We start from the raw sequence: 24,011 nt of genomic DNA, 5'->3' as shown, positions 1-24,011 counted from the left end.
TTCATCTTAAGAGTGGTACCTGTCATTTCTGTCTTGAAAAATGCAGTCAGAATTTGGGGAGCTGGTAGAAACTTTGGAAATACAGCTCCTTATTTTCTCCCATGGCTTTGTGCCAATTCTTTTCTGAAGCTCAGAATTTCTTCTTCTACGATCCCTTCAAGATTTTAAAAAAAATTTGTAGGCTTCTAGTGGGGGAGAGATGGAGAAAGTGTCTGGAATTGTTCAAACGAAACAAAGAACACAGAAAAATCGAATCCCATTTTTAGATTGTATTTTGTTTCATAGAATGGAAAACCCCAAGCAGAGTCCTGACTTTATACCTTTTGATTCCTAAGAAATTTAAGAGTTCATTATAAAATGTTTCAGAGTTTATCATATGCACAAATGCTCTCTCCTTCCTCCACCCCCAAAAAACCCCCCTAGTTTGCTGAGAAGTAGGTTACTACATTAATGCTTTCTCCTAATTTATTCCGTCCTATATACTATATGCTATTGTAGAAGAAAGTTTATGGGTATAACATTCCAGTTTTTGTGTGATGAGTAAATTGGTAATTAACTAATTGTACAAAATTGGGAAACAAAGATAAGCATGGGTGTAGTGTAATTCTTGCACACTTCTGCAAAAATCCAAATGAATGGAACACCCCTAATGCCAATGTATTATTTTGTAAGCATTCTTTATTCTGTCTCATTCCAAACCTCAGAAAAATTTTCAATAAATTTATCACTAATAAATTCAGCCATCCATTTCTTTTGCCTTGATTAAACACACAATTTATATGCTTAACTGTGAATATTGTATTTTAGTATCATGCTAATTAATTGCATTAGCCTGAAAATATTACCATTGAGCAATAAGATCTTAAGTGTTGATATTCACTGTAAATACGTAACTGTTTAGGAATCAATGTTGTCTAATACTTTCATACTTTGCAAGTTTTGTGAATTTTTGTTTATGGCTATAACCATAATTTGTAAATCCATGATGCTTCCTTATTAATCTGAATACATTTTAATTATGTTTCCTTACACTTTATGAAGTAATAGCCACTTTTTTAAATAGGACCTCATGCCTTGAAGATTTTGTAAAAAAAATAAATGCTTAAATAATTGTTGTGGGTGTAATTTCATAAGAACATAAGAAGAGCCATGCTGAATCAGGCCAAAGCCCATCGAGTCCAGCATTCTGTGTCACACAGTGGCCCACCAATTGTCCATGGGGATCTTGAGCAGAAAGAGAAGGCAAGATCCTCCCTTTCCCTTGACCCCCAACAAGTGGTATTCAAGGGAATCCTGCCTGCCTCAACAACATAGAGGCAGCACTTGGACATCCGTTTCAATAACCATCTATATGCTTGGCATCCATGAATCTGTCTAATCCTGCCTTGAAGCTATCAAGGATGACAGCTGTCACGACCTCTTCTGGAAGTGAATTCCACAAACCAAGGACCCTCTGGGTGAAGAAATATTTCCCTTGATTTGTCCTCACTTTCTTACCTATGAGCTTTAGGGAGGGCCCCCTTGTCCTAGTATTGTGTGATAGAGAAAAGAATTTTTCTCTATCCACCTTTTCTATCCCATGCATGATTTTATACACTTCGATCAAGTCACCCCTTAAACACCGTCTTTCAAGGCTGAAGAGACCAAGGCGTTGCAACCTGGTATCCATAAGGGAGGTGCTCCATTTCCTTTATCATTCTTGTTGCCCTTTTTTGCACCTTTTCCGGTTCCATTATATCCTTCTTGAATCTATTAGAATCAATTCATAGATATGGTTTTTTTCACCTTTACACCTGTACATATATATAGCTTTCCATGTGGAAAATAGCTCATTTGCATTTCACTTTTAAACAAAAGCACAGTTGTCTAAGCTTGCTTTCTCAGCATCCTTAAGGGCTTCAGGCTGTATCTAGAGAACAATTGCACTGATATTTTAGCCACACATACTTACTTCCCTTTAAAGTTGTGGGTGTAGTCCCCCAAGAAGGTGGCTTTGGTTCAGGTTGAATCCTGCAAACAATTCCTCTTCCCCCTTCTTTGGAAAAGTAGAATCAAGCCGTCCCAAGTATTTTCTGTGTTCTTGGAGATAAACATCTAGGTAGCAAAGTGACCTCCTTCCCATAGTCAACATTCAAGAATCCGTGGCACCCTTGTGCAAGACTAATGAGCCGTGAGATAAACCTGGCTTGTAGTCCTTCACCTCTGGAACCCACATGAAGAAAGGCTGGCGTCGCAAGCACAACATCTGGAAGCTGGCGCTGGCTGAGGGGTCTAGTTTCCCTTGCAGAAGATCAACACCTTTCTTTTGCTTGGTGCAGAGATGAACCTGCTTCTCCCACATTTGGCCTGGTACTCCCACAAGATATTCCCACAACCACAGGCTTTCCTATGGCATTCCCATGATGCACAGCCAACACGGGAGTGGTTGACCAGCTAGAGATCCAAGGAAAGCAAGTGACTCAGGAACTGGAACCAGGAGGTGGAAGAACAACATCTAGGTTCAGTCCCAGCTAGACATGGTATGGTGCTATTGATTTCTTGACTAGGAATTTCTTCCATGGTAGAATGTGAATAGGATGCACGGAATTAATTGGCCAGGCCAATGTGACACCCAACATAATTAAGCTTGTTTGCAGCTCAGTTGATGATGGGAATTGGGATTTTCTTGCAGCATCTCCTGCTGGGGCTCAGTTCTGCAGCAGATTGTGCCCCAAGTCAAGCGGAGGGTCCCCCCTGGTCCCTCAGATCTCTGCTCACCTTCCCTCCAGAGTTTCAAGCCTGTTTTGGTTTGATAAGCTTTGGCCTCTTCAAATATAGCTACTCCTTTACTGCCAATCACAATTGAGCCCCACATTTCTGCTGCTAAGCAAGACATTTACCAGTACTGTATTTATTTATTTATTAGATTTCTATGCCGCCCTTCTCGAGGCGACTCAGGGTGGCCTACAACATTAAATATAACAGTATATAAGAAATCTAATAACGATAAAATATGAAAATTTACTAAAACATTTTAAAAGACCCCATGTACACTTGCACACATTCATCCAATCCAATCATATCTAGTATCAGCTGGAGACAGGTAGATTTTTAAAGCTTTACGAAAGACCAAGAGGGAGGGGGAGGTACATATCTCTGGAGGGAGTTTGTTCCAGAAGGCCGGGGCCGCCACCAAGAAGGCTCTTCTAGGCCCCGCCAGTTGACATTGGCCAATGAGACCTGGAGAAGACCGACTGTGGGACCTAACCGGCCACTGGGATACATGAGGCAGAAGACAGTCCCGAAGATAATCTGGTCCTGAGTCATGTAGGGCTTTGTAGGTCATAATCAGCACTTTGAATAGGGCCCAGAAACCAATTGGCAACCAGTGCAGATCTTGGCAGTCCCACTATAACTTGCGCAGCTGCACTTTGCACAATTTGTAGTCTCTGAACAGTCTTCAAAGGCAGCCCCATTTGTTAAGTGAGTTCTTGCCACAGTGGTTAAGGGAATCATTTTAGTTAAGTTGGCTCCCCCGCTGACTGCTTGTCAAAAGGCCTCAAAAGGAGATCAAGTTGTCCCAGGACAGTGCAACTGGGGATGCTACAACTGTCAGTGAAAACTGATCATCTGTCACTTTTTTCAGTGCCATTGTAACTTAATGGTGGCTAAATGAATAGGAAGTGAAGAAGTACCTGTAAACCATTTACATCTGATGGAGGGTCAGGTAGTTTTAGAATGTAAAAAATGGTTCACGTTTGCCTGGAATCAGTTTGCAGCCTCTGCCCACCTAATTTTCTTTTGGACAACCCTTTGTCTGAAATAGTGTAAGGTCTCCCGCTTGAGAAGGATGCTGGACTAGAAGACCTCCAGGGTCCCTTCCAGCTCTGCTCCTCTGCAATAAAATGGAAATGGATAGAATTTCAACTTCACCTCCCTCCCTGCAATCACCTTGTGGTCCCCCATCCTAGTCCTACTGCACTGCAATCCTTCCAGCCTTTTGCCCTGAGCATCGGAGGCCCACTAGCGGCAGCCTGAAGGTTGGGAGTTAAGCAGCTCCCCAAACCCCCCCAAGCCTCCCCCTTTCAGCTGAAACAGACACCTAACTCCTCCTCTAAAGGGAAATCCGGGGATGAGGTTGCAGCCCTTAAGACAGTGATGGCAAACCTTCTTTTCCTTGGGTGCCGAAAGAGCATGTGTGTGCACTATTGTGCATGCGTGAGTGTCCACACCCATAATTCAATACCTGGGGAGGGCGAAAACAGTCTCTCCCACTCCCAACTTCTGGTGAGCCCTGTAGCCTGGTGTTTCACCCTCCGCATGATCCAAAGACTTCCCTGAAGCTGGGGGAGGGTAAAAATTTCTATTTTATAATCTTTCGGTAACATACCTAATAAAAACAATTCTGGAACTTTCCTAATCTCATTATTTGTAATTTCTTTTATTAACCAGACCAATCCTTGAATACAGCTCATCTGTCTGGAACCCACACCGCATTTCGGACATAAACACTCTAGAAAATGTCCAGAGATACTTTACTAGAAGAGCCCTCCACTCCTCCACTCGCAACAGAATCCCCTACGCTTAGAAAGCTTAGAACTACGTCACCTTAATAACGACCTAAGTATAGCCCATAAAATCATCTGCTACAATGTCCTTCCTGTCAAGGTCTACTTCAGCTACAACCACAACGACATACGAACACACAACAGATACAAACTCAAAGTGAATCGCACCAAACTCGACAGCAGGAAATATGACTTTAGTTGATGCATGGAACCAGAGATGGGCTCCTATATATACAATTAGGTACACAGAACCAGTAGAAAAATTTTGAATTTTTTTCTTTTTTTCCCTTCTGGGCTCTGGGTATGTTTTTCCTATTGCAGTAAATGAGGTTGAATGTATATAATTTTAGAAGAGCTGGGCAGGCATTTGTGTGTGTGTGTACATACACATACAGTTTATATAGTAGATAATGTATATTTTTGTGTGCCTGTGTGTAATATGTATGTACACATATGGCATATATAGAGAGAATTCAATAGTATATTTTGGATGTTCAGTAATAGTCAATAGATAGGGAAATTGTATCTCTTTGAGGCGAGGAGAGGCCAGGCCCCCTAACACTAACCCAAACCCTTGACATGAGTGATATCAAGTTGGCCGCCTTTAAGCCAGTCACATGACCTTTAAGCCACCCCGGTCACATGTTCATCAAGCCTCTCCCACCTGGTCACATGACCAACAAGCCACATGCACAAAATAAGCCACACCCACATTGGGGTAGTAAAATATTTGCAGCCATTTACTGCATGGAACTAACTACCAGACTCTGTAGTATCATCACCCAACCCCCCCAAATTTCACCCTTAGACTGTCCACTGTTGACCTCTCCTGATTCCTAAGAGGTCAGTGAGGGGCATGCATAAATGCACCAGAGTGCCTTCCGTCCCCTGTCCTCGTGTTTCTCACTAGTATCGTGTATACTGTTCAAAAAAATAAAGGGGACGCTCAAAGAACACATCCTAGATCTGAATGAATGAAATATTCTCATTGAATACTTTGTTCTATACAAAGTTGAATGTGCACAACAGCAGGTGAAATTGATTGTCAATCAGTGTTGCTTCCTAAGTGGACAGTTTGATTTCACAGAAGTTTGATTTACTTGGAGTTCTATTGTGTATTTAAAGGGTTCTCTTTATTATTATTATTTTAGCAGTGTATATAAATATTATTATATCTTTACATACCACCAATACTTACTTGACAAAACAAGCAATATTCAAATAAATGTTTGCTTTGGAACATGACCACCATTGGTGGTAGACCCCCCTACATTTCGACCCAACACCTGCCAAGACTCTTCAAAGCAGCCCCCACTTTATTTTATTTTAATTTACTTGTTTGTTTTGTCAAGGACATATTGGAGGTACACAAACATAAAACAGTGTTTATGTACATACTACTACTAAGAGAGAAACATCAAGACGGGATGGAAGGCAGGCTGGTGCACTTATGCACGCCCCTTACCGACCTTTTAGGAATCGGGAGAGGTCAACAGTGGAGAGTCTAAGCGTAAAGTTTTGGGGGGTTAGGTGATGACAATAATAATTAATAATAATAATTTATTAGATTTGTATGCCGCCCCTCTCCAAGGACTCTGAGCGGCTCACAACAATACACCCTGTATAAATCTAATATTAAAAACAATTAAAAACCCTTATTATAAAAAGAAAACAATCACACAACCTAACAGACCATACATAAAACATGATGATACTACAGAGTCTAGTAGTGAGTTCCATGCATCAACTACTCCGTTACCAAAGTGGTATTTCCTGCAGTCGAGTTTGGAGCGGTTTACTTTGAGTTTGTATCTGTTGTGTGCTCGTGTGTTGTTGTGGTTGAAGCTGAAGGAGTCGTTTCTGGAGGCCGGGCGTTCCGCGGGCGAAGGCTCCTGTCGGGAAAGGCCTCCTCCGTCCTAGGTCGCAGAGGAGACCGGCCATCCCCAGGCCCGGGGCAGGCCGACCCTCTGCTCGGGGCTGGTGGGGTCCGCGGGGCGCTAGGACCTGGCCGCTCCTGGCTGCAGGAACCGCCGCTCGCCCGCCTCCCTCTGCCGGCCTGGGCGCCGCCGGCTGCGGCTCCTCCGCCGGAGCTGGAGCGCTTGCTGGGCCGAGGGAGCGGAGCGGGGATGGCGGCTGCGGCTGCTGCAGGGGCGCTTTAGCCCGGCCGGCTGGAGGCCCCGCCATGGCCGCCGACCTGGAGCCCGCGGCTGGCCGGCTGGAGGACGAGGAGCACTGGCTCTACGGAGGTGGGGGCCTCGCGGGGGGCGGGTGGGTTGCCTCTCTCGTGCCGGCCGGAGCACCCTCGGGAGGTTGGAGCGCTTTGCCTTCGCCGGGGTGGGCCGGGCAGGGATGCCGGGACTAGACCCTGGCGGGCGGGCGCGCGGGCCCTCCTCGGGGGCTTCTCGGGTGCAGGAATGCGCGGGGAGGGGGATTCCCAGCCACCACCATCACCCCTAACGGGGCCCTCCGCCTCAGGGATGCTCCGCGCGTAGGCCTGGCGAGCCCGGGGAGAGCTCCAAAGGGCGCGTGGTGGTGGCGGTGGCTGGGAAACCCCACCCCTCCCTCCAAGGGCCATCTCGAAGCCTTCGGGAATTCCCGCAACCCCTTCAGGCCGCTGCCCCCCCCCAAAGAAGATGGGACCTGCTGCCTTCAAATAGAATAGAACAGAAAAGATAGAGAATGGAATGTAATACTGTAGAATTGAATTCTTTATTGGCCAAGTGTGATTGTGCACACAAGGAATTTGTCTTTGGTGCAGATGCTCGCAGTGTACATAAAAGAAAAGAGACATTTGTCAAGAATCATGAGGTAAAAAACACTTAATGATGGTCATACAGTACAGATAAGCATTCAGGAAACAATCTTAATATAAATGGTAAGGATACAAGCAACAAGTTACAGTCATATAGTCAGAATAGAAAAGAATAGAATAGAATAGAATTCTTTTTTGGCCAAGTGTGATAGCACACACAAGGAATTTGTCTTTGGTGCAGATGCTCTCAGTGGACATGAAAGAAAAGAGACAGTCCATTGTGTGATCCTGATCTTCTCTTGTGGAACGTAAGAACATAGGGTCATTCTTTGTTAACTGGTCTCCACTCAGCCACCTTCAATTTCAATGAAACCTTTCACATATATTCCTTATGGTATAAAAATGAGGTGTGCAAAATTTTAGGTCCATATTCCAAACATTCAAGGTTTCAGAGTCCTTTAAGTACAACGTGACAAAATGTCCCATGAGCTCTGCAAAGCTTTTTGCCAAGTTTGAGTCGCTATAGAAAATCATTCCACTTGAAAAAGAATGACCCCATAAGAACATAAGAAGAGCTATGCTAGATCAGGCCAAAGCCCTTCGAGTCCAGGCCCACCAATTGTCCATGGGGATCTTGAGCAGAAAGAGAAGGCAAAACCCTCCCTTTCCCTTGACCCTCAACAAATGGGACCCAAGGGAACCCTGCCTGCCTCAACCAACATAAAGGCAGCACTTGGACATCTGTTTGGGAACCAAAACATGGGATTGAAACAACCAGGTTTCACCTTAGGATGAGTCAGTACTTCAGGGGACTCCAAACTTGACAACTTTTAAGACGTGTGGCCTTCGACTCCCAGAATTCCCCAGCTAATGTGGCTTGATTTGGATTTCTGGGAGTAGAAGTCCCAAAGTCTCAAAGTTGCCAAGTTTGGAAACCCCTGCTCTAAAGTAAGGAAGTAAAAACTCACCTAAGCATTCAGGAAGGTTCTCCCCAACCTGGCAAGGTCCACTAGTCCAACCCAGATTGGACATATCGTCTGTCAGTTGTAGACGAATGAAGAATAGGGTTTCCTGTCCCATGGGGCTTACAGTATAATTTGATGGGGAAGTGAGTAGCAAGGAGAAGTCCACAAATGTGAAAGGAGACTTTAAACTTTAAGGCAGAGGTCATCCAACTTGGCAACTTTAGGACTTCTGGACTTCAACTCCCAGAATTCTCCAGTCAGCATACCCAGCTGGAGAATTCTGGGCGTTGAAATCCACAAGTCTTAAAGTTAACTTAAAGGAAACTGCAGTTTAATGTTTCCAAATGTAAAATAATGCACTTGGGGAAAAGGAATCCTCAATCTGAGTATTGTATTAGCAGTTCTGTGTTAGCAAAAACTTCAGAAGAGAAGGGAAAAGGGGGACATGATCGAAACATTTAAATATGTTAAAGGGTTGAATAAGGTTCAGGATGGAAGTGTTTTTAATAGGAAAGTGAACACAAAGACAAGGGGGCACAATCTGAGGTTAGTTGGGGGAAAGATCAGAAGCAACATGAGAAAATATTATTTTACTGAAATAGTAGTAGATGCTTGGAACAAACTTCCAGCAGACATGGTTGGTAAATCCACAGTCACTGAATTTAAACATGCCTGGGATAAACATAGGTCCAGCCTAAGATAAAATACAGGAAATAGTATAAGGGCAGAGTAGATGGACCATGAGGTCTTTTTCTGCTGTCAATCTTCTATGTTTCTATGATTTAGGGGTAGTGATTTCGAACAGTCTCAAAATGAGTGAACAGTGCAGTCAGGTGGTAGGGAAAGTAAAATATTATTTTACTGAAAGAGTAGCAGATGCTTGGAACAAATGCTTGGCTGCATAGCTAGAGGTATCACAAGCAGGAAGAGGGAGATTGTGATTCCACTGTACAGTATAGAGCGCTGGTGAGACCACGTTTGGGATACTGTGTCCAGTTCTGGAGAACTCACGTACAAAAAGGTATGGATCAAATTGAACAGGTCCAAAGACTGGCTACAAAAATGATGGAAGGTCTTCATTTCATTCATTTCATTTATTGGATTTATATGCCGCCCCTCTCCGAAAACTCGGGGCGGCTAACAACAGTCATAAACAATATACAGTAAAAATCCAATACTAAAAACTAACTTAAAACCCCCTAATGTATAAAACCAACATACGTACAAACATACCATACATACAGTTGTATCAGCCTAGGGGGAGAAGAGGTCTTAATTCCCCCATGCCTGGCGGCAGAGGTGGGTTTTGAGTAGCTTACGAAAGGCAAGGAGGGTAGGGGCAATTCTAATCTCCGGGGGGAGTTGGTTCCAGAGGGCCGGGGCCGCCACAGAGAAGGCTCTTCTCCTGGGTCCCGCCAAGTGGCATTGTTTCGTTGACGGGACCCGGAGAAGACCCACTCTGTGGGACCTAACTGGCCGCTGGGATTCGTGCGGCAGAAGGCGGTTCCTGAGATAATCTGGTCCGGTGCCATGAAGGGCTTGCGCATCAAAGTGATCAGGAAATACTTCATGAACTCAATCTGTGTCGTCTGGAGGACAGAAGGAAAAGGGGGGACATGATTGAAACATTTAAATATGTTAAAGGGTTGAAGGGTTCAGGGGGAAAGTGTTTTTAATTGGAAAGTGAACACAAGAACAAGGGGGCACAATCTGAGGTTAGTTGGGGGAAAGATCAGAAGCAACATGAGAAAATATTATTTTACTGAAAGAGTAGCAGATGCTTGGAACAAACTTCCAGCAGACATGGTTGGTCAATCCACAGTAACTGAATTTAAACATGCCTGGGATAAACATAGATCCACCCTAAGATAAAATACAGGGAATCATATAAGGGCAGACTAGATGGACCATGAGGTCTTTTTCTTGAGTCAATCTCCTATGTTTCTATATTGCCAAGTTTGAAGCCTTTTGCTTTAAGGGCTGGTTGGAGAATTTGCATTCACCTGGGATGACGCCTCCCTAGAGTTAATGACAGGGAACAAGGATGCTTAAGTGGAGATTTCAAGAAACTCCGGGGAGGTGAGAGAGTTGGCCTGCCATGGGGGACAGTTCTAGGAGTAAGGGGAAGCACAGCCTAATGGGCGGCCCTGCAAAGAGAACAGAACTTCAGGAGAGGCAGCTGCATGACTCTGAATGGGACATTCAGGCCCAACTGCTTGTCAAAATTGGAGTGCCTGGTGGGAAAAAAAGGAAGATTCCTCTTCCAAGTAAGTGATTCAAACAAAACTTGTGGTACGACTAGGGGATTCAAAAGATTGAATTCCTGCTTGCCCAGAATGGGGTGGTAGAAAGCCATCATGGGACCTGTCTGGACTGGAACCCAGTGGTGGAATTTCATAACTACAGCATGTTAAAATAATGTTTGTTTTCATTGTGATTTCTGAAATTCAGGGAGAGGTGGCAAGAATGGGAATTCCTCCATGTTCCCACTGTATTAACAGCTGGGAGTGAATTGGTGGGTTTGATGTTAAACCAGGTTTATCAACCTTGGCAACTTTAAGACCTGTGACTTCAACCCCCAGAATTCCCCAGCCAACCGGTGTGGGCTTTAAATCCCAGAAATCTCCAGGTAGCCCTTGCTGGCTGAGGAATTCTGGGAGTTGAAGTCCACTGGCCTTAAAGTTGTCAAGATTGAGAAACCCAGCATTAAACCATGATTTAAAATTAGGTGCATAAGCAAAAGAAGAAGAAAAAACCCCAACCCCATATTGAGCAAAGTTTTAGTTTTCTTCTTAAAGGTACCAAAGAAATGTTCAATTTATTTATCCTGGTTGTTTGTTCTTGGTTCAGTACAAACCCAAATTTGGTGTCCTAAAATATAACATTTGCCAGTTGTGAATCCAACCGTTTGCAAACCTTGTATTTAACCTTGTTTAAAAAATAGCTTGCATTTCAGGCCAAGATTTCCTGGTTTATATAATGACATTCTGGGTATCAGATGATTTTCCTATAGATGATGATGATGATTTGTGCTTTTAGAACTATGCTTTAGCATTGTGCCTGAATACAGTTAGATGCTTCATTTAGCCCTGAAGGCTCGGCCATTCAGTTCCAGCAGGGGTTCCCAAACTTGTCAACTTTAAGACTTTTGGACTTCAACTCCCAGAATTCTGGGAAATCCACAAGTCTTTTTTAAAAGAAATAATTTATTGAATTTTTAAAAAAAGAAAGAAGGGGGGGAAAGGGGAAAATATACAAAAAAAGAACACAAAAAAACACATATCAGAATAATATAAGGATAGTAAATTATGCATAATAAAATAGCATTTCTGTTCAAAGTTGAGATTATACAAATATAGCAACATAACTTCAAATCAAGTACATATACGAATTCAAAAATGGGTTGGGTTAATTAATTGTATTAGGGGATGAAAAGGGTACTGAGAGATATATGAGAAGGTGAAATTTAGTTAGGGGAGAGAGGGGAAAGGGGAAGACCTGCGAGATAGCAGGCAATTTTGAATTGATGACTTTTGAGTTGTGACGTATGATAGGTGTACAGTATATCAGAGGTCTCCAAACTAGGCAACTTTAAGACTTGTGGACTTCAATTCCCAGAATTCTCCAGCCCTGGTGTATATGATGAAAAGGAAAGAGTATGATTGTAAGTGTTTGAAGGTAGATATAGTTGATGAGTAATATGAATCAATATCAATAGGATTGAGTTCAGACAGTCTATGAAATCAATGTCTATTTAATACAGTGATACCTCATCTTACAAACGCCTCATTATACAAACTTTTCGAGATACAAACCCGGGGTTTAAGATTTTTTTGCCTCTTCTTACAAACTATTTTCACCTTACAAACCCACCACCGCTGCTGGGATGCCTCGCCTCCAGACTCCCATTGCCAGTGAAGCACCCGTTTTTGTGCTGCTGGGATTCCTCTGAGGCTCCCCTCCATGGGAAACCCCACCTCCGGACTTCCGTTGCCAGCGAAGCCCTTGTTTTTGCGATGCTGGGATTCCCCTGCTGGGATTTCCCTGCAGCATCGCAAAAACACAGAAGTCCGGAGGTGGGGTTTCCTGTGGAGGGCAACCTCAGGGGAATCCCAGCAGTGCAAAAATGGGTGCTTCGGCTGGCAAAAGGGGTGAATTTTGGGCTTGCATGCATTAATTGCTTTTCCATTGATTCCTATGGGAAACATTGTTTCGTCTTACAAACTTTTCACCTTAAGAACCTCGTCCCAGAACCAATTAAGTTTGTAAGACAAGGTATCACTGTACTTAAAATTGTATGTGAACGGTATTAAATTTTGTAATTACTACGTGGTCTGTTGTGAGATGGAAACGTGCATTTGAATAATTTCTTTTATTAATAGTTGTTTCATATTTTTTTGTTGGATAACCATCGGTACCATTTCTCCCAAGCCCTGTAGAACTCTGAATCATTTTTATTTTGTAATCCCATTGTCATTTTAGATAGTTCAGCACAGTCCATAATTTTTGTGATAATATTTATAGTAGTAGGAATATTTTCCCGTTTCCAATGTTGGGCATAGGTAATTCTAGCAGCTGTCAAGATTTGAATGATAAGTTATCTATCTTCTTTTGTGACTTTTTGCCTGAAGATGCCTAGCAAGAATAGTTCTGGTTTAAGTAAGATTGTTATCGATAAGTCTTAAAGTTGCCAAGTTTGAGGACTCTGCAGTACAGTATAGGACATAGTCCTTGACATTCAAACATCCATTTAGTGACCATTCAGTTACAACAGCACTGAAAAAAAGTGACTTATGACTGCTTTTCATACTTAAATCCCCAGGGTCACATGATCAAAATTTGGACATTTGGCAACTGGTTCCTATTTATGATGCTCGCAGGGTCCTTGGGGTGTGTGATCATCTTTTGTGACCTTCTGGAAGCCAGATTCATTTAACAGCCGTGTTACTGACTTAACAACTGCAATGATTCCCATTTAGCCAGGTGTTTCTACACATATGCCAACAAAAAGCTATCCAGTTTTGTTTCCTTGGGTAAACCATAATACATCTCCTGGATGGTATGGGGCAAGGAAGATCATAAAATGAGGCAAAATTGACTTGAAAACTGTTTTGCTTAAGAACAGAAATCTTGGCTTCAATTACGGTTGTAAGTCAAGGACTGCCTGTAATTCGGTATTTGGAATATTAAATTAAGAATACGAACCCAAAAGCTAATCCTTGTTTGACTGCAAAGGGATTTTTATTCTTAGATTATTCTGTTTGTTCGGTTTGATCAGTCCCAACAGATTATTATAAGGATACGCAGCTTTATATTCTTGGTGGAAACATATAGGGATTCAAACATTTCTGGGGCATTATAGACTTTGTAAAATTAGTGCAGCAAATTCCCGTAGTAGAATGTTGTTGCTTTGCCTGTGAACGTATGATTCAGAAGTAGCTTTGTTGATCTGTCTCTGCAGATCTAGTTGAGTTAGAGCTGCAGAGCTAAACAAACATGGGTAAATTTGGGTCATGGAATCAAATTATGCAGTATAGAAGACTAGGGGACATGTTGCAGACCCTTCTCTATTTTTCTTGGAAAGGGGGTTGTTTCTAAAAAGATATAGGCAGTTGCATTTAATCAACAGGCAGATTATTTGAAAATGTAGAGGGGTCATTCTTTGTCAAGTGGACCCAGTGAAATTGAAGCCTTATTTGGAAAAAAAACATTACAAAAACAACATACAAAAAAGTGCTCTTTCAAATGCAATAAAAATTAAGATAATTGAAGGTGGGAAAACAGAGTCATAGAAAAAAACCTTGCTCTTTCTAATGAAGATGATTGAAGGTGATGAAACAGAGCTCCCTCTTTTCTCATGTTCAATCATCTTCATTTTTATTTCATTAGAAAGAGCATGTTTTTTTCCTATCATATATGTTGTTTTTGTGACGTTTCTTTTCAAATAAGGCTGCAAAAATCAGTCAACTGGGCACCTGGTCCACTTCACAAAGAATGACCCAGAGAACAAATTAATGTGGGAGATCAGATTTGAGTTTCTTAAGCTTGGGAGTTAACAAATATGCTTGTCTAAATGTTTAAACTGCTTTAGTCCCCAGATGTTACTGTGATAAAGAATAATGGAATTGAATAACAGAATAAGAGAATTGGAAGGAACCTTGGAGGCCTTATAGTCCAACCCCCTGTACAATGTGCCATTTGATTCAAAGGCTGTCCAATCCCTCTTTCAAAACCCCCAGTGATGGGACCCCCACAACCTCTGAAGGCAATTCGTTACACTGATTTATAGTTCTGTTAGGAAATTTCTCCTTAATTCCAGGATGCTTCTCTCCTTGATTAGTTTCCATCCATTGCTTCTTGTCTTGCGCGCAGGTCCTTTGGAAAATAGGCTGACCCCCCTCTTCTCTGTGACAGCCCCTTAGATTGGAACATAGTTTTCAGGTCTCCCCTGTCCTTTTCTCCCTTAAACTAGACCTACCCAGTTCCTGCAACCCATTCCTTGTAAGTTTTAGCCTCCGGCTCCCTGATCATCATCTTTGTTGTTCTTCTTTGACTCTTTCTGGAGTCTCAGAATTTTTTTAAATATTGTGGCAACGAAAACAATATTCCAAGTGTGATCATACGAGGGTATAAAGTAGTATTAATACTTCATGTGATCTTGATTCTGTCCCTCAAAACGTCACTATAGAGCACCGCACACCAAGACAGTTAGACACAAGAACAGTTTCCCACCCAGGAATGCCATCACTCTGCTAAACAAATGATTCCCTCAACACTGTCAAACTATTTACCAAGTCTGCACTACTATCACTACTAGTTTTTTCCCATCGTTCCTATCACCCATCTCCTCCCACTTATGACTGTACGACTGTAACTTGTTATTATTATTATGTATTATTTATTGGATTTGTATGTCGCCCCTCTCCGCAGACTTGGGGCGGCTATCAACAATGATAAAAAACAGCATGTAACAATCCAATTTAATAAAACAACTAAAAACCCTTATTATAAAAACCAAACATACACACAAACATACCATACATAACTTGTAATGGCCTTGGGGAAGGAATATCCTAACTCCCCCATGCCTGGCGACAAAGGTGGGTCTTGAGTAATTTGCGAAAGACAAGGAGGGTGGGGGCCGTTCTAATCTCTGGGGGGAGTTGATTCCAGAGGGCTGGGGCCGCCACAGAGAGGCTCTTCCCCTGGGGCCCGCCAAACGGCGTTGTTTGGTCGACGGGACATGGAGAAGGCCAACTCTGCGGGACCTTATCGGCCCCTGGGATTTGTGCGGTAGAATGTTGCTTGTTGCTTGTATCCTTAAGATTTTTATTAATATTGATTTTCCTCATTGCTTATTTGACCCCTATGACAATCATTAAGTGTTGTACTTCATGATTCTTGACTAATGTTTCTTTTACTTTTATGTACACTGAGAGCATCTGCACCAAGACAAATTCCTTATGTGTCCAATCACACCTGGCAAATAGAAGAATTCTATTATCTGTTAATGCAGTTTAGGACTATATTGGCTTTTTTGGCTGCTACAGCACAGGGCTGGCTCAGACAATCAAAGTGATTGTCCACTAAGACTTCAAGATCCCTTTCACAGTTACTAGTATTGAGCCAGGCGATCGAAAATGAAATATGGCTGCTCTCTGTCCCTTTCAGGAAAAAAAATGTCCTCATTTCATTTTAAACTGCTAATTCTTATCTATCAATCAGGAATCTCAGCGAGACATAAAGTCTTCATTAGCCTATATTTTGGGTTTCTTGGCAGTCATAAGGGGTGACTTTTCTGCTCTCTTTATTAGCAATGTTATTTCAGACTTTAAAACTGTTGGTGTGATTATTCTTCCTAGTTAGCCAGGTGTTTCTAGATATATGCCAACAAAAAACTATCCAGTTTTGTTTCTTTAGGTAACGTAAACCATGATACATCTCCTGGACGGTATCAAAAATAACATTCTGGGGACCTTTAGACCTTTGCTTTAATAGGATAAATAGGATTTTTCTTTTCTAATGTGTTTAGGTTATTATAGTGGCACAGACAGTGTTGAGGCCTCTTGGTTCCAGGTCTCTGTTAAAAGAATGTTAAGAACTGAGTCATCAGCCTATGCGCTACTCTGGAGAAGATGCAGGGTAGTCTTTGGTTTTGCACATATGCCATCCGCGCAGAGTTTCTATCCTTTTTTATTTGAAGCAGAAGTGCATTAAATAAACAAAGATGGGTAATTGGAGCCAGAATGAATTAATGGCACAATAAGAGGAAATCTCTCCAGTGAACTCTTTAAACAGTCACAACGCTTAAGGAGGGAGAAACATCTTGTACAGTGGAAGTGAACTGTCATACATTCCATCACAATCGAGAGGTGATTTTTTTTATAGGCTGTTTTGTCAGATCAATACTAAGGAAAATGCCACTTCCTTGGTTGGCATCTCCTTGATTGGAACGGTTGCTATTATCCCGGTAGAGTCAAGGTGAATTTTATGCTGCTTGTCGTTTTCCTGCAGGCATTTAGTTACCCAACTAGGTAACATCATCAGTTAACACATTAACACAGACAATCAACCCAGGCAAACCTCTCCCATAGGGTAAGCTATATAAACAGGCAGCAAACCCCACACTCACACTGATGAAGCTACCTAGTTGGGTGATGAAATGTCTGCAAAACCACCAGGCTCAAGAGAGCCCCAATAAGTCTACGGAGAGAGGCGGCATACAAATCTAATAAATAAATAACTGCACAGTTCAACCCTGAGCTACAAATATTCTCTTTTAGTGAAAGTCTGAGTTCTATTTTGCAAAAGTTTTAAAGTGTTTCTATTGCACAAAGGTGGTGTTGGGTGGGGACTTACCAGCCTTACACAAGTGAGGCATGAAAATCCATTTGCATAAACATACATTGTACAACCAGGCTGCTAATGTCAAAATAAGCCACAGATCAAAATTCATGTGCATCCTTTTGCTCAAGAAATATGTGCAGGAAACTCTTTGAATGTGTCTTCCTCCCTGATTTCTAAATAAAAGTAATTATGAATGAGATTTCTGTGATGTGACTCCTTACCAAACCTCAGAATCAGTCCAGGCACAGGTGGAGAAGGATGATGGGTTCTGTTGCACTGTCTGCAGAAAACTTCCCTGACTGCCCATTTGAAAATCCTGCGTTTGGGAGATCCTCAATTCAGGTTTCTGCTAGATGCAGGAATCCAAATTAAAGCATCCCCTACAGAACGATGTCCAGTCTATGTCCAAATGCAAGCCAGTGAAAGGGAGCCAATTGCTTTGCTTGTTCGCTGCTTCTACTGCCAAATTCCCCTCCTCACTTATACTTGGAATGGTTTTTTTCCAATATTCAACTGGCATTTGCTTTCTTGCAAATTGAGAGTGTTGTTCTGTCTCCTGATATGGGGTGATCTGGATGTTAGGAAAATCTGGAGCCCTGAATCTTCGGAGAGGAGTGGCATACAAATCTAATACATACATACATACATACATACATACATACATACATACATACATACATAGGTGAGGTCTGTGTTCAGTTCTGGAGACCTCACCTACAAAAAGATATTGAGAAAATTGAACGGGTCCAAAGACGGGCTACAAGAATGGTGGAAGCTCTTAAGCATATCAGGAAAGACTTAATGAATTCAGTCTGTATAGTCTGGAGGACAGAAGGAAAAGGGGGGACATGATCGAAACATTTAAATATGTTAAAGGGTTAAATAAGGTCCAGGAGGGAAGTGTTTTTAATAGGAAAGTGAACACAAGAACAAGGGGACACAATCTGAAGTTAGTTGGGGGAAAGATCAAAAGCAACATGAGAAAATATCATTTTACTGAAAGAGTAGTAGATCCTTGGAACAAACTTCCAGCAGATGTGGTTGGTAAATCCACAGTAACTGAATTTAAATATGCCTGGGATAAACATATATCCATCCTAAGATAAAATACAGAAAATAATATAAGGGCAGACTAGATGGATCATGAGGTCTTTTTCTGCCGTCAGTCTTCTATGTTTCTATGTTTCTATACACACACAGACACACACACCAAAATATTTTGGAGAAAGCAGCAGCAAAACACTTCCTTATGGCTGCCAAGAAAACTCCATTGAAAAGTTTCTGAACTCATCATGGTTGAGTCAACTCAAAGGAGACTTCAAGAAGGATCGGGCCTTGGAGGGGTGGGGTCACTGTAGCTAGAAAAAGAGAGACATGAGCTAGGAATAGACGGAGTACAGGACTGTAGGGAAATAATTGCTCCTTCTCGCTCACTTTTTTCGTCCACATCCCTCATTCTTCCATATCACATGCTTCCATATTCCATCGTAATTGGTCAATGGGAACACCTCATAAGACTACACTGAGTTATTTATTTACAAATGTTGCAGGATTGATCTTTGCCTTTAATTAGTATTTCTCTTTCTCCCTATTTTCAGATGACAATGGTAAGCCAGAAGATGGACCAATATCTGGGTAAATCTTTATATATTTTTTCCTTTAGAACCAAACATATTGAGGTCAGGCAGAACCTTCTGTAACATGAGGCTCTTCAGAGCTCCACAACACCCAGCAAGCTTTTGCCATGCTAATTGAACACCATAGCGCAGTGATGGCTAACCTTTTCCAGAACAAGTGCCGAAAGCGTGCAGGCGCGAACCCCCAAAATCGCAATGCATGCGAGCGACCCCTGGGAATGTGTCCCCGCCCTGCACAGGCATGCCCCTGCGGGGGGCCCCCCCCGCCCCCCACACATGTGCCAGAGATCTGATGACCAGCTGGCCAGTGGGGGCTCATGCACACATGCACGGTGGAGCTGCTTTGGGGCGATGGCTCGCCTGCCCACAGAGAAGCTGATGCATGCCACCTGTAACACGCAGGCCATAGCTTCACCATCAGGGTCATAGCAGAACATATATCAATTCTGTATTTCTATGTAACACTACTTAACCTTTCTGGGTCATATCAAGTTACAGAGATACTTGATGTTACATTAAGTAAATTTTATTACACTAAATTCACATCACCTCAGATTAAATTAATGTTAAATTACATTAATTGTAAAAGCTTAACTGTAGCTTTGTACCTTCTGCTTATTCCCAGCATCAAAACCTCATTACTTAAAAAAAGAACCAAAATGCTTTTCGTATATCTATTTATTTGCATTTTATTTTTTTATTTGGAATTCTAAACTCTGTTTTAGTCATATTTCTATGTATGTTTGTATGTATGTATGTATGTATGTATGTATGTATGTATGGATGGATGGATGGATGGATGGATGGATGGACGTATGGATGGATGGATGCATACAGTAATCCCTCGCTACTTCACGGTTCATCTTTCGTGGATTTGCTATTTCACGGGTTTTCAAAGGGGGCTTAATTCCATTAAATCCATTGAAAATTTTAAATCCATTAAAAATTCATAAAATTCTTCTACAGTACTACTGTGCTCTATTAAAGCAACTGGTAGGATATCACATGTAGTTCCAGCTGAGAAACATTATAGAATGACTGTTTAATGCAGAGGGTGGGTTTTAAAAGTCCAAATACTCATTAAATATATTAAAATATATCTTTCCTCTACTTCACGGAAATTCGTTTTTCATGGGTGGTCTTGGAACACGAAAAATGAGGGATCACTGTATATGTATATACTGACCATTACAGGCTTTTTTCCCAACTGCCTGGTTAGCTGCCTTGAGCTTTTCTTAAAAAGAAGATGGGATGGGAATTCATGTAACCAACATCCAAGTCAGCCGGGCAGTTGGAAAGCCAGCCTGTTCCTGGTAAGCCAAGCCCATTGATTGTTCTATGGACCCCTTGAGCTTCAGGTCCAGGCAGGGTCCTGCGGAAGCTTCACTCTGGCTGCATTTCAGGGTTCCAGGGATAACTCTGTATGCGACATCTGCATAGAAAGGAATACTTTGTTGGAGGGCCAGTTGTCCTACTGATTGACCAAGGTAATCTGTGTCCCATTGATTGGAGGAACTTGCCCTTATTGTTGTGTTTACATTTTATCAGACCCCACGCCAAATCTCACCCGTTGCGAGACATTCCTAAGGAGACCAGGATTGTTATCAGTGAAGATCAAGAACTGTTGCAGCAAGTAAGTGGTGATCCTCAAGTAGAAATCCCAGCACAGCCTTTCCCAATCAGGTGCCTGGCAAATATGTTGGGATTATCAGATTATTAGAGTTGGAAGGGACCTTATGTGTCATCTAGTCCAACCCCCCCCCCCCCCTCAAGCAGGAGTCCCTACACCATTTCGGACAAATGGCAGTCCAATCTCACTTTGAAAGTTTCAAGTGTTGGAGCTCAATTGATACATTTCACCTTTGGTGCTCCAGAAGTTTCCTAAGAAATTTGTGGATAGCCAAGAAAATAAACAAACCTGGAGTTCTGAATGACCGAGTGCAAATGACCTCCCTTGGGAAGGTTTAGGAGAAGCCCTGCCGCCCTGGAGAAGGTGCTGAGGCAGCCAAAGAGGAGGATCCAGGGCCAAGAGGCACATCAGCCCAAGTACAGTGGTATCTCTACTTAAGAACGCCTCTACTTAAGAACTTTTCTAGATAAGAACCGTGTGTTCAAGATTTTTTTGCCTCTACTTAAGAACCATTTTCTACTTAAGAACCTGAGCACAGAAAAATTTCCCAGGAAATTTGAGACCAGCACAAAGGTCCAGCCAGTTTCCTGCTATTCCCCCTTTAATCCTGGCCATCTCAGGCTTTTCTGGGCTGCCAGAGGAGCCTTTTGGTGGCGCTTAAGGAGGTTTTGGCAGCCCAGAGTGAACGAAGCATTTTCCTTTCTCTGGGCGCTTGGAGAGGGAATAAACCTCTGCCAGCGCCAAGAAAAAAGAAACACTCCCTTCACTCTGGGCAGTCGAGGAGTCACCACAGCAAAGGAAAGGCGCCAGCTACAAAGCGAGTGAGCGAGAGGAGAGGGGAGCCCTTCAGCATGGGAAGGAAGAGGAAGCAGGTAGCAGCAGCAGCAGCAGCCAGTATATGGGAGACAGTGTATGGGAGGCGCCTGCTCCTCCTCGCCACCTCTTTTTTTTTAAGCCTTAAAGTTTTGGATTTTTTTGATTCCCCTCCCCTCACATTCTTCCTTCGGCAGCAACTGTCCTCCTCCTCTTCTTCCTCCTCCTCTTCCTCCCACCCAAATTCCAAGCTTTTATTTCTTTCCTAATGGGTTTGCATGCATTATTTGCTTTTACATTGATTCCTATGGGAAAAATGGCTTCTTCTTAAGAACATTTCTACTTAAGAACCTGGTCACGGAACGAATTAAGTTCTTAAGCAGAGGTACCACTGTACAATGGTGTGGGGGTGGGCAGTGTTGGGAGACCCGAAAAGGAAAAGCTTAGGGACAGATCGTCATGGTGAAAAGTTGTCTCTCGGGTTGGCAAGAGTCAACATTAATCCGAGAAGACAGAATCAGGTGGGATCCAAATCCAAATTAGAAGGAGCTCCCGTACTCCCTCCCCCCACGTTCTCTTTTGGTCCTTGTGACAACTCACCTAGACGGATTTAGTTCCTCGTGCTGGAGATGATTCTGTCTTTGCTGCAGATAATGCCAAGTGGGGAAGAGGATGATGAGAGCGACAGTGATGATGATGACATTCGAGTCACGATTGGCAATATCAAGACCGGAGCTCCATCTTATATGTATGTGTTACACCATCTCCCAAATCCTATCGCAAGTTGTTTTTTGAGATCAACGAGGCTTTACTTGTTTAATTTATTTGTATCCTGCCTCTGTTGTTTTTATAAACGATTCAAGGAGGTGAACATATCTAATATTCCTTCTGCCTCTATATTTTCCCCAAAACAATGACCGTGTAAGGTGGATTGGGCAAAGAGGGCCCCAAATCCCCCAGACTGAGGTAGGAGTAGAACTCAACCGTCTCCCGATGATTGACCCAAAATCACCCAGCTAGTTTTCATGCCTAAGGCAGGATCAGAACTCAGGGTCTCTTGGTGATTGGCCAAAGTCACCCAGTTGACTTCCATGGTTAAAACAGGACTAGAACTCACCATCTCCTGGTGATCAAGATTGGAACTCGCCATTTTCTGGTTTCCAGGTGATCGAATTTCTCCTGGATGTACAAAGTCACTGAAGCAGCTTTCAGTGACTCAACCTGACACCATCCAGATGGGCAGGACTTCTGATCCCATCATTCCCCAAAAGCCAGTTAGAGCCGGGGGAGGGCGCTACCAGCCTAGCAGTGTTGTCTCTGCAGAGAAGATTCCCCTCGCCTCTTCTCCTGGGTCCCCCTGTCCGTTCAGCAGACTGTTGGGACGACCCAGGGATGTTCTTCATGCTGTCATGGTTTGATTTGTACCAGTTTAAGATCCTGGGAAAGATGATTGGAGCCGAGCCCTGCACGGGTGGCCCAGAAGCTGCAGTTCTGTTTTCATTTTGTTTTAGGGGGACTCCGATGAACCTGAACCTAAAAACAGGCCGAGGCTACGGAGCACCAGTCTCAGGTATGAATGGAGCATTATTCTCGGCTACATTTTTTTTCTTTGGGCAAGCGAATGTTTTATTCTGAATTAATTTGCAATGCAATCCAAATGGCTTGTAAGGCTATCTCAGACCATATCAGAATTTGTTAAATATGCTATTTACTAATTAAGCTTATTTAATTAGCATGCTGGCTCTTTCCTTCCCTCCTTCCTTCCTCTCCCTTCCCTTTCCTATTTCCTGCCTTCCTTCCTTCCTCTCTATTTTTCTCTTTCCCTTTTTCCCTTCTTTCCTTCCTTCCTTCCTTTTTTCCTCCCTCCCTCTCTCTGTTTTCTGTTTCCTTTATCCCTTTCTTTCTTTCTTTCTCTCCCTCCCTTCCTTCCTTCTTCCTTCCTTCCTTCCTTTCTTTTTTCCTTCCTTTCTTTTTTCCTTCCTTCCTTCCCTCCTTTCTCCCTCCCTCCCTCCCTCTCTCTGTTTTCTGTTTCCTTTTTTCCTTTCCCGCCCCTCCCTTCCTTCTTCCTTCCTTCCTTCCTTCCCTCCCTCCCTCCCTCCCTCCCACCCACCTTTACCAAACAATAGAACTAAACAATACATTGTGTTAAGACACACGCACACACAAATGCAAAGCTATTTTATTTGCAAATGGGCAGAATTCCAGAGCTGAAGCTAAATTTATCCAGGAAGAGATTTGTCTTTTTTTGAGCTACAGGGGAAACAGTTCCACAGCCGTCCTCAAGCACTAACCATCTGCTTTCCCTTCTTCAAAGCCAAGTCGCAGCCTAAAGGTATTGATTTAGAGGCTTCGGGGAATATTAACGGCTTGCCAGTAATCGAGGTGGATTTAGAATCGTTTGAAGACAAACCGTGGAGGAAACCAGGTGGGGCCTCAAAGTTTCTTGTGGTAAATATGATCAACAGCTTCCTTTTTTTCCCCTGGATCGTTTGGTTTGGTTTGGCCCAGCATCGCCCATCCTTGATAAGGAGAGGTGGGACAGGTGGACTCGGTCGCCGGTTTACGGGCATGCTCTCCCTAATGTGGGGGGATGAAATCTAAGAGCAGCACTTTCGTTTTGGAAACGGTGAGATCTTTCCCTGTGTAGTGGGACCATCTGGTCGGTTCCCTTGGGGTTGGCTAAATGGAGTCCATGCGGATTTTACTCCGCTATAGTCATTGTCAGCTCTAGGGGGTGCTGCTGGTCTCTGTTTCAAGGCCATTGAGCCAGCGCTGTCTGAAGACATTCCTACAGTCATGTGACCAGCATGATACCACAGA

General features: G+C 42.9%; 1 protein-coding gene across 4 annotated transcripts in view; it reads left to right on the top strand.

The window, feature by feature from the left end:
• The first annotated feature begins 6,644 nt into the window (after window positions 1-6,644).
• Window positions 6,645-24,011, top strand: part of LOC139171433 (pre-mRNA 3'-end-processing factor FIP1-like) — a 53,826-nt gene continuing 36,459 nt past the window's right edge. For 2 of the 4 annotated variants that reach the window (XM_070759665.1, XM_070759664.1), the window contains exons 1-6: window positions 6,645-6,793; window positions 18,710-18,746; window positions 20,297-20,381; window positions 21,842-21,939; window positions 22,703-22,761; window positions 23,506-23,616. In XM_070759665.1, the coding sequence (XP_070615766.1) occupies window positions 6,730-6,793; window positions 18,710-18,746; window positions 20,297-20,381; window positions 21,842-21,939; window positions 22,703-22,761; window positions 23,506-23,616 (454 nt within the window). In that variant the 5' untranslated portion in view covers window positions 6,645-6,729. Of the gene's footprint in view, window positions 6,794-10,290; window positions 10,532-18,709; window positions 18,747-20,296; window positions 20,382-21,841; window positions 21,940-22,702; window positions 22,762-23,505; window positions 23,617-24,011 lie in introns of those variants that run through there. The other 2 variants (XM_070759663.1, XM_070759662.1) reach the window with 2 other exon arrangements.

The sequence above is a fragment of the Erythrolamprus reginae genome, chromosome 8 (assembly GCF_031021105.1).
Source record: "Erythrolamprus reginae isolate rEryReg1 chromosome 8, rEryReg1.hap1, whole genome shotgun sequence".
NCBI classification, from domain to species: Eukaryota; Metazoa; Chordata; class Lepidosauria; order Squamata; family Dipsadidae; genus Erythrolamprus; species Erythrolamprus reginae.
The sequence above is the reverse complement of the archived record's forward strand: the minus strand, read 5'-3'. Positions and strand labels throughout refer to the sequence as shown.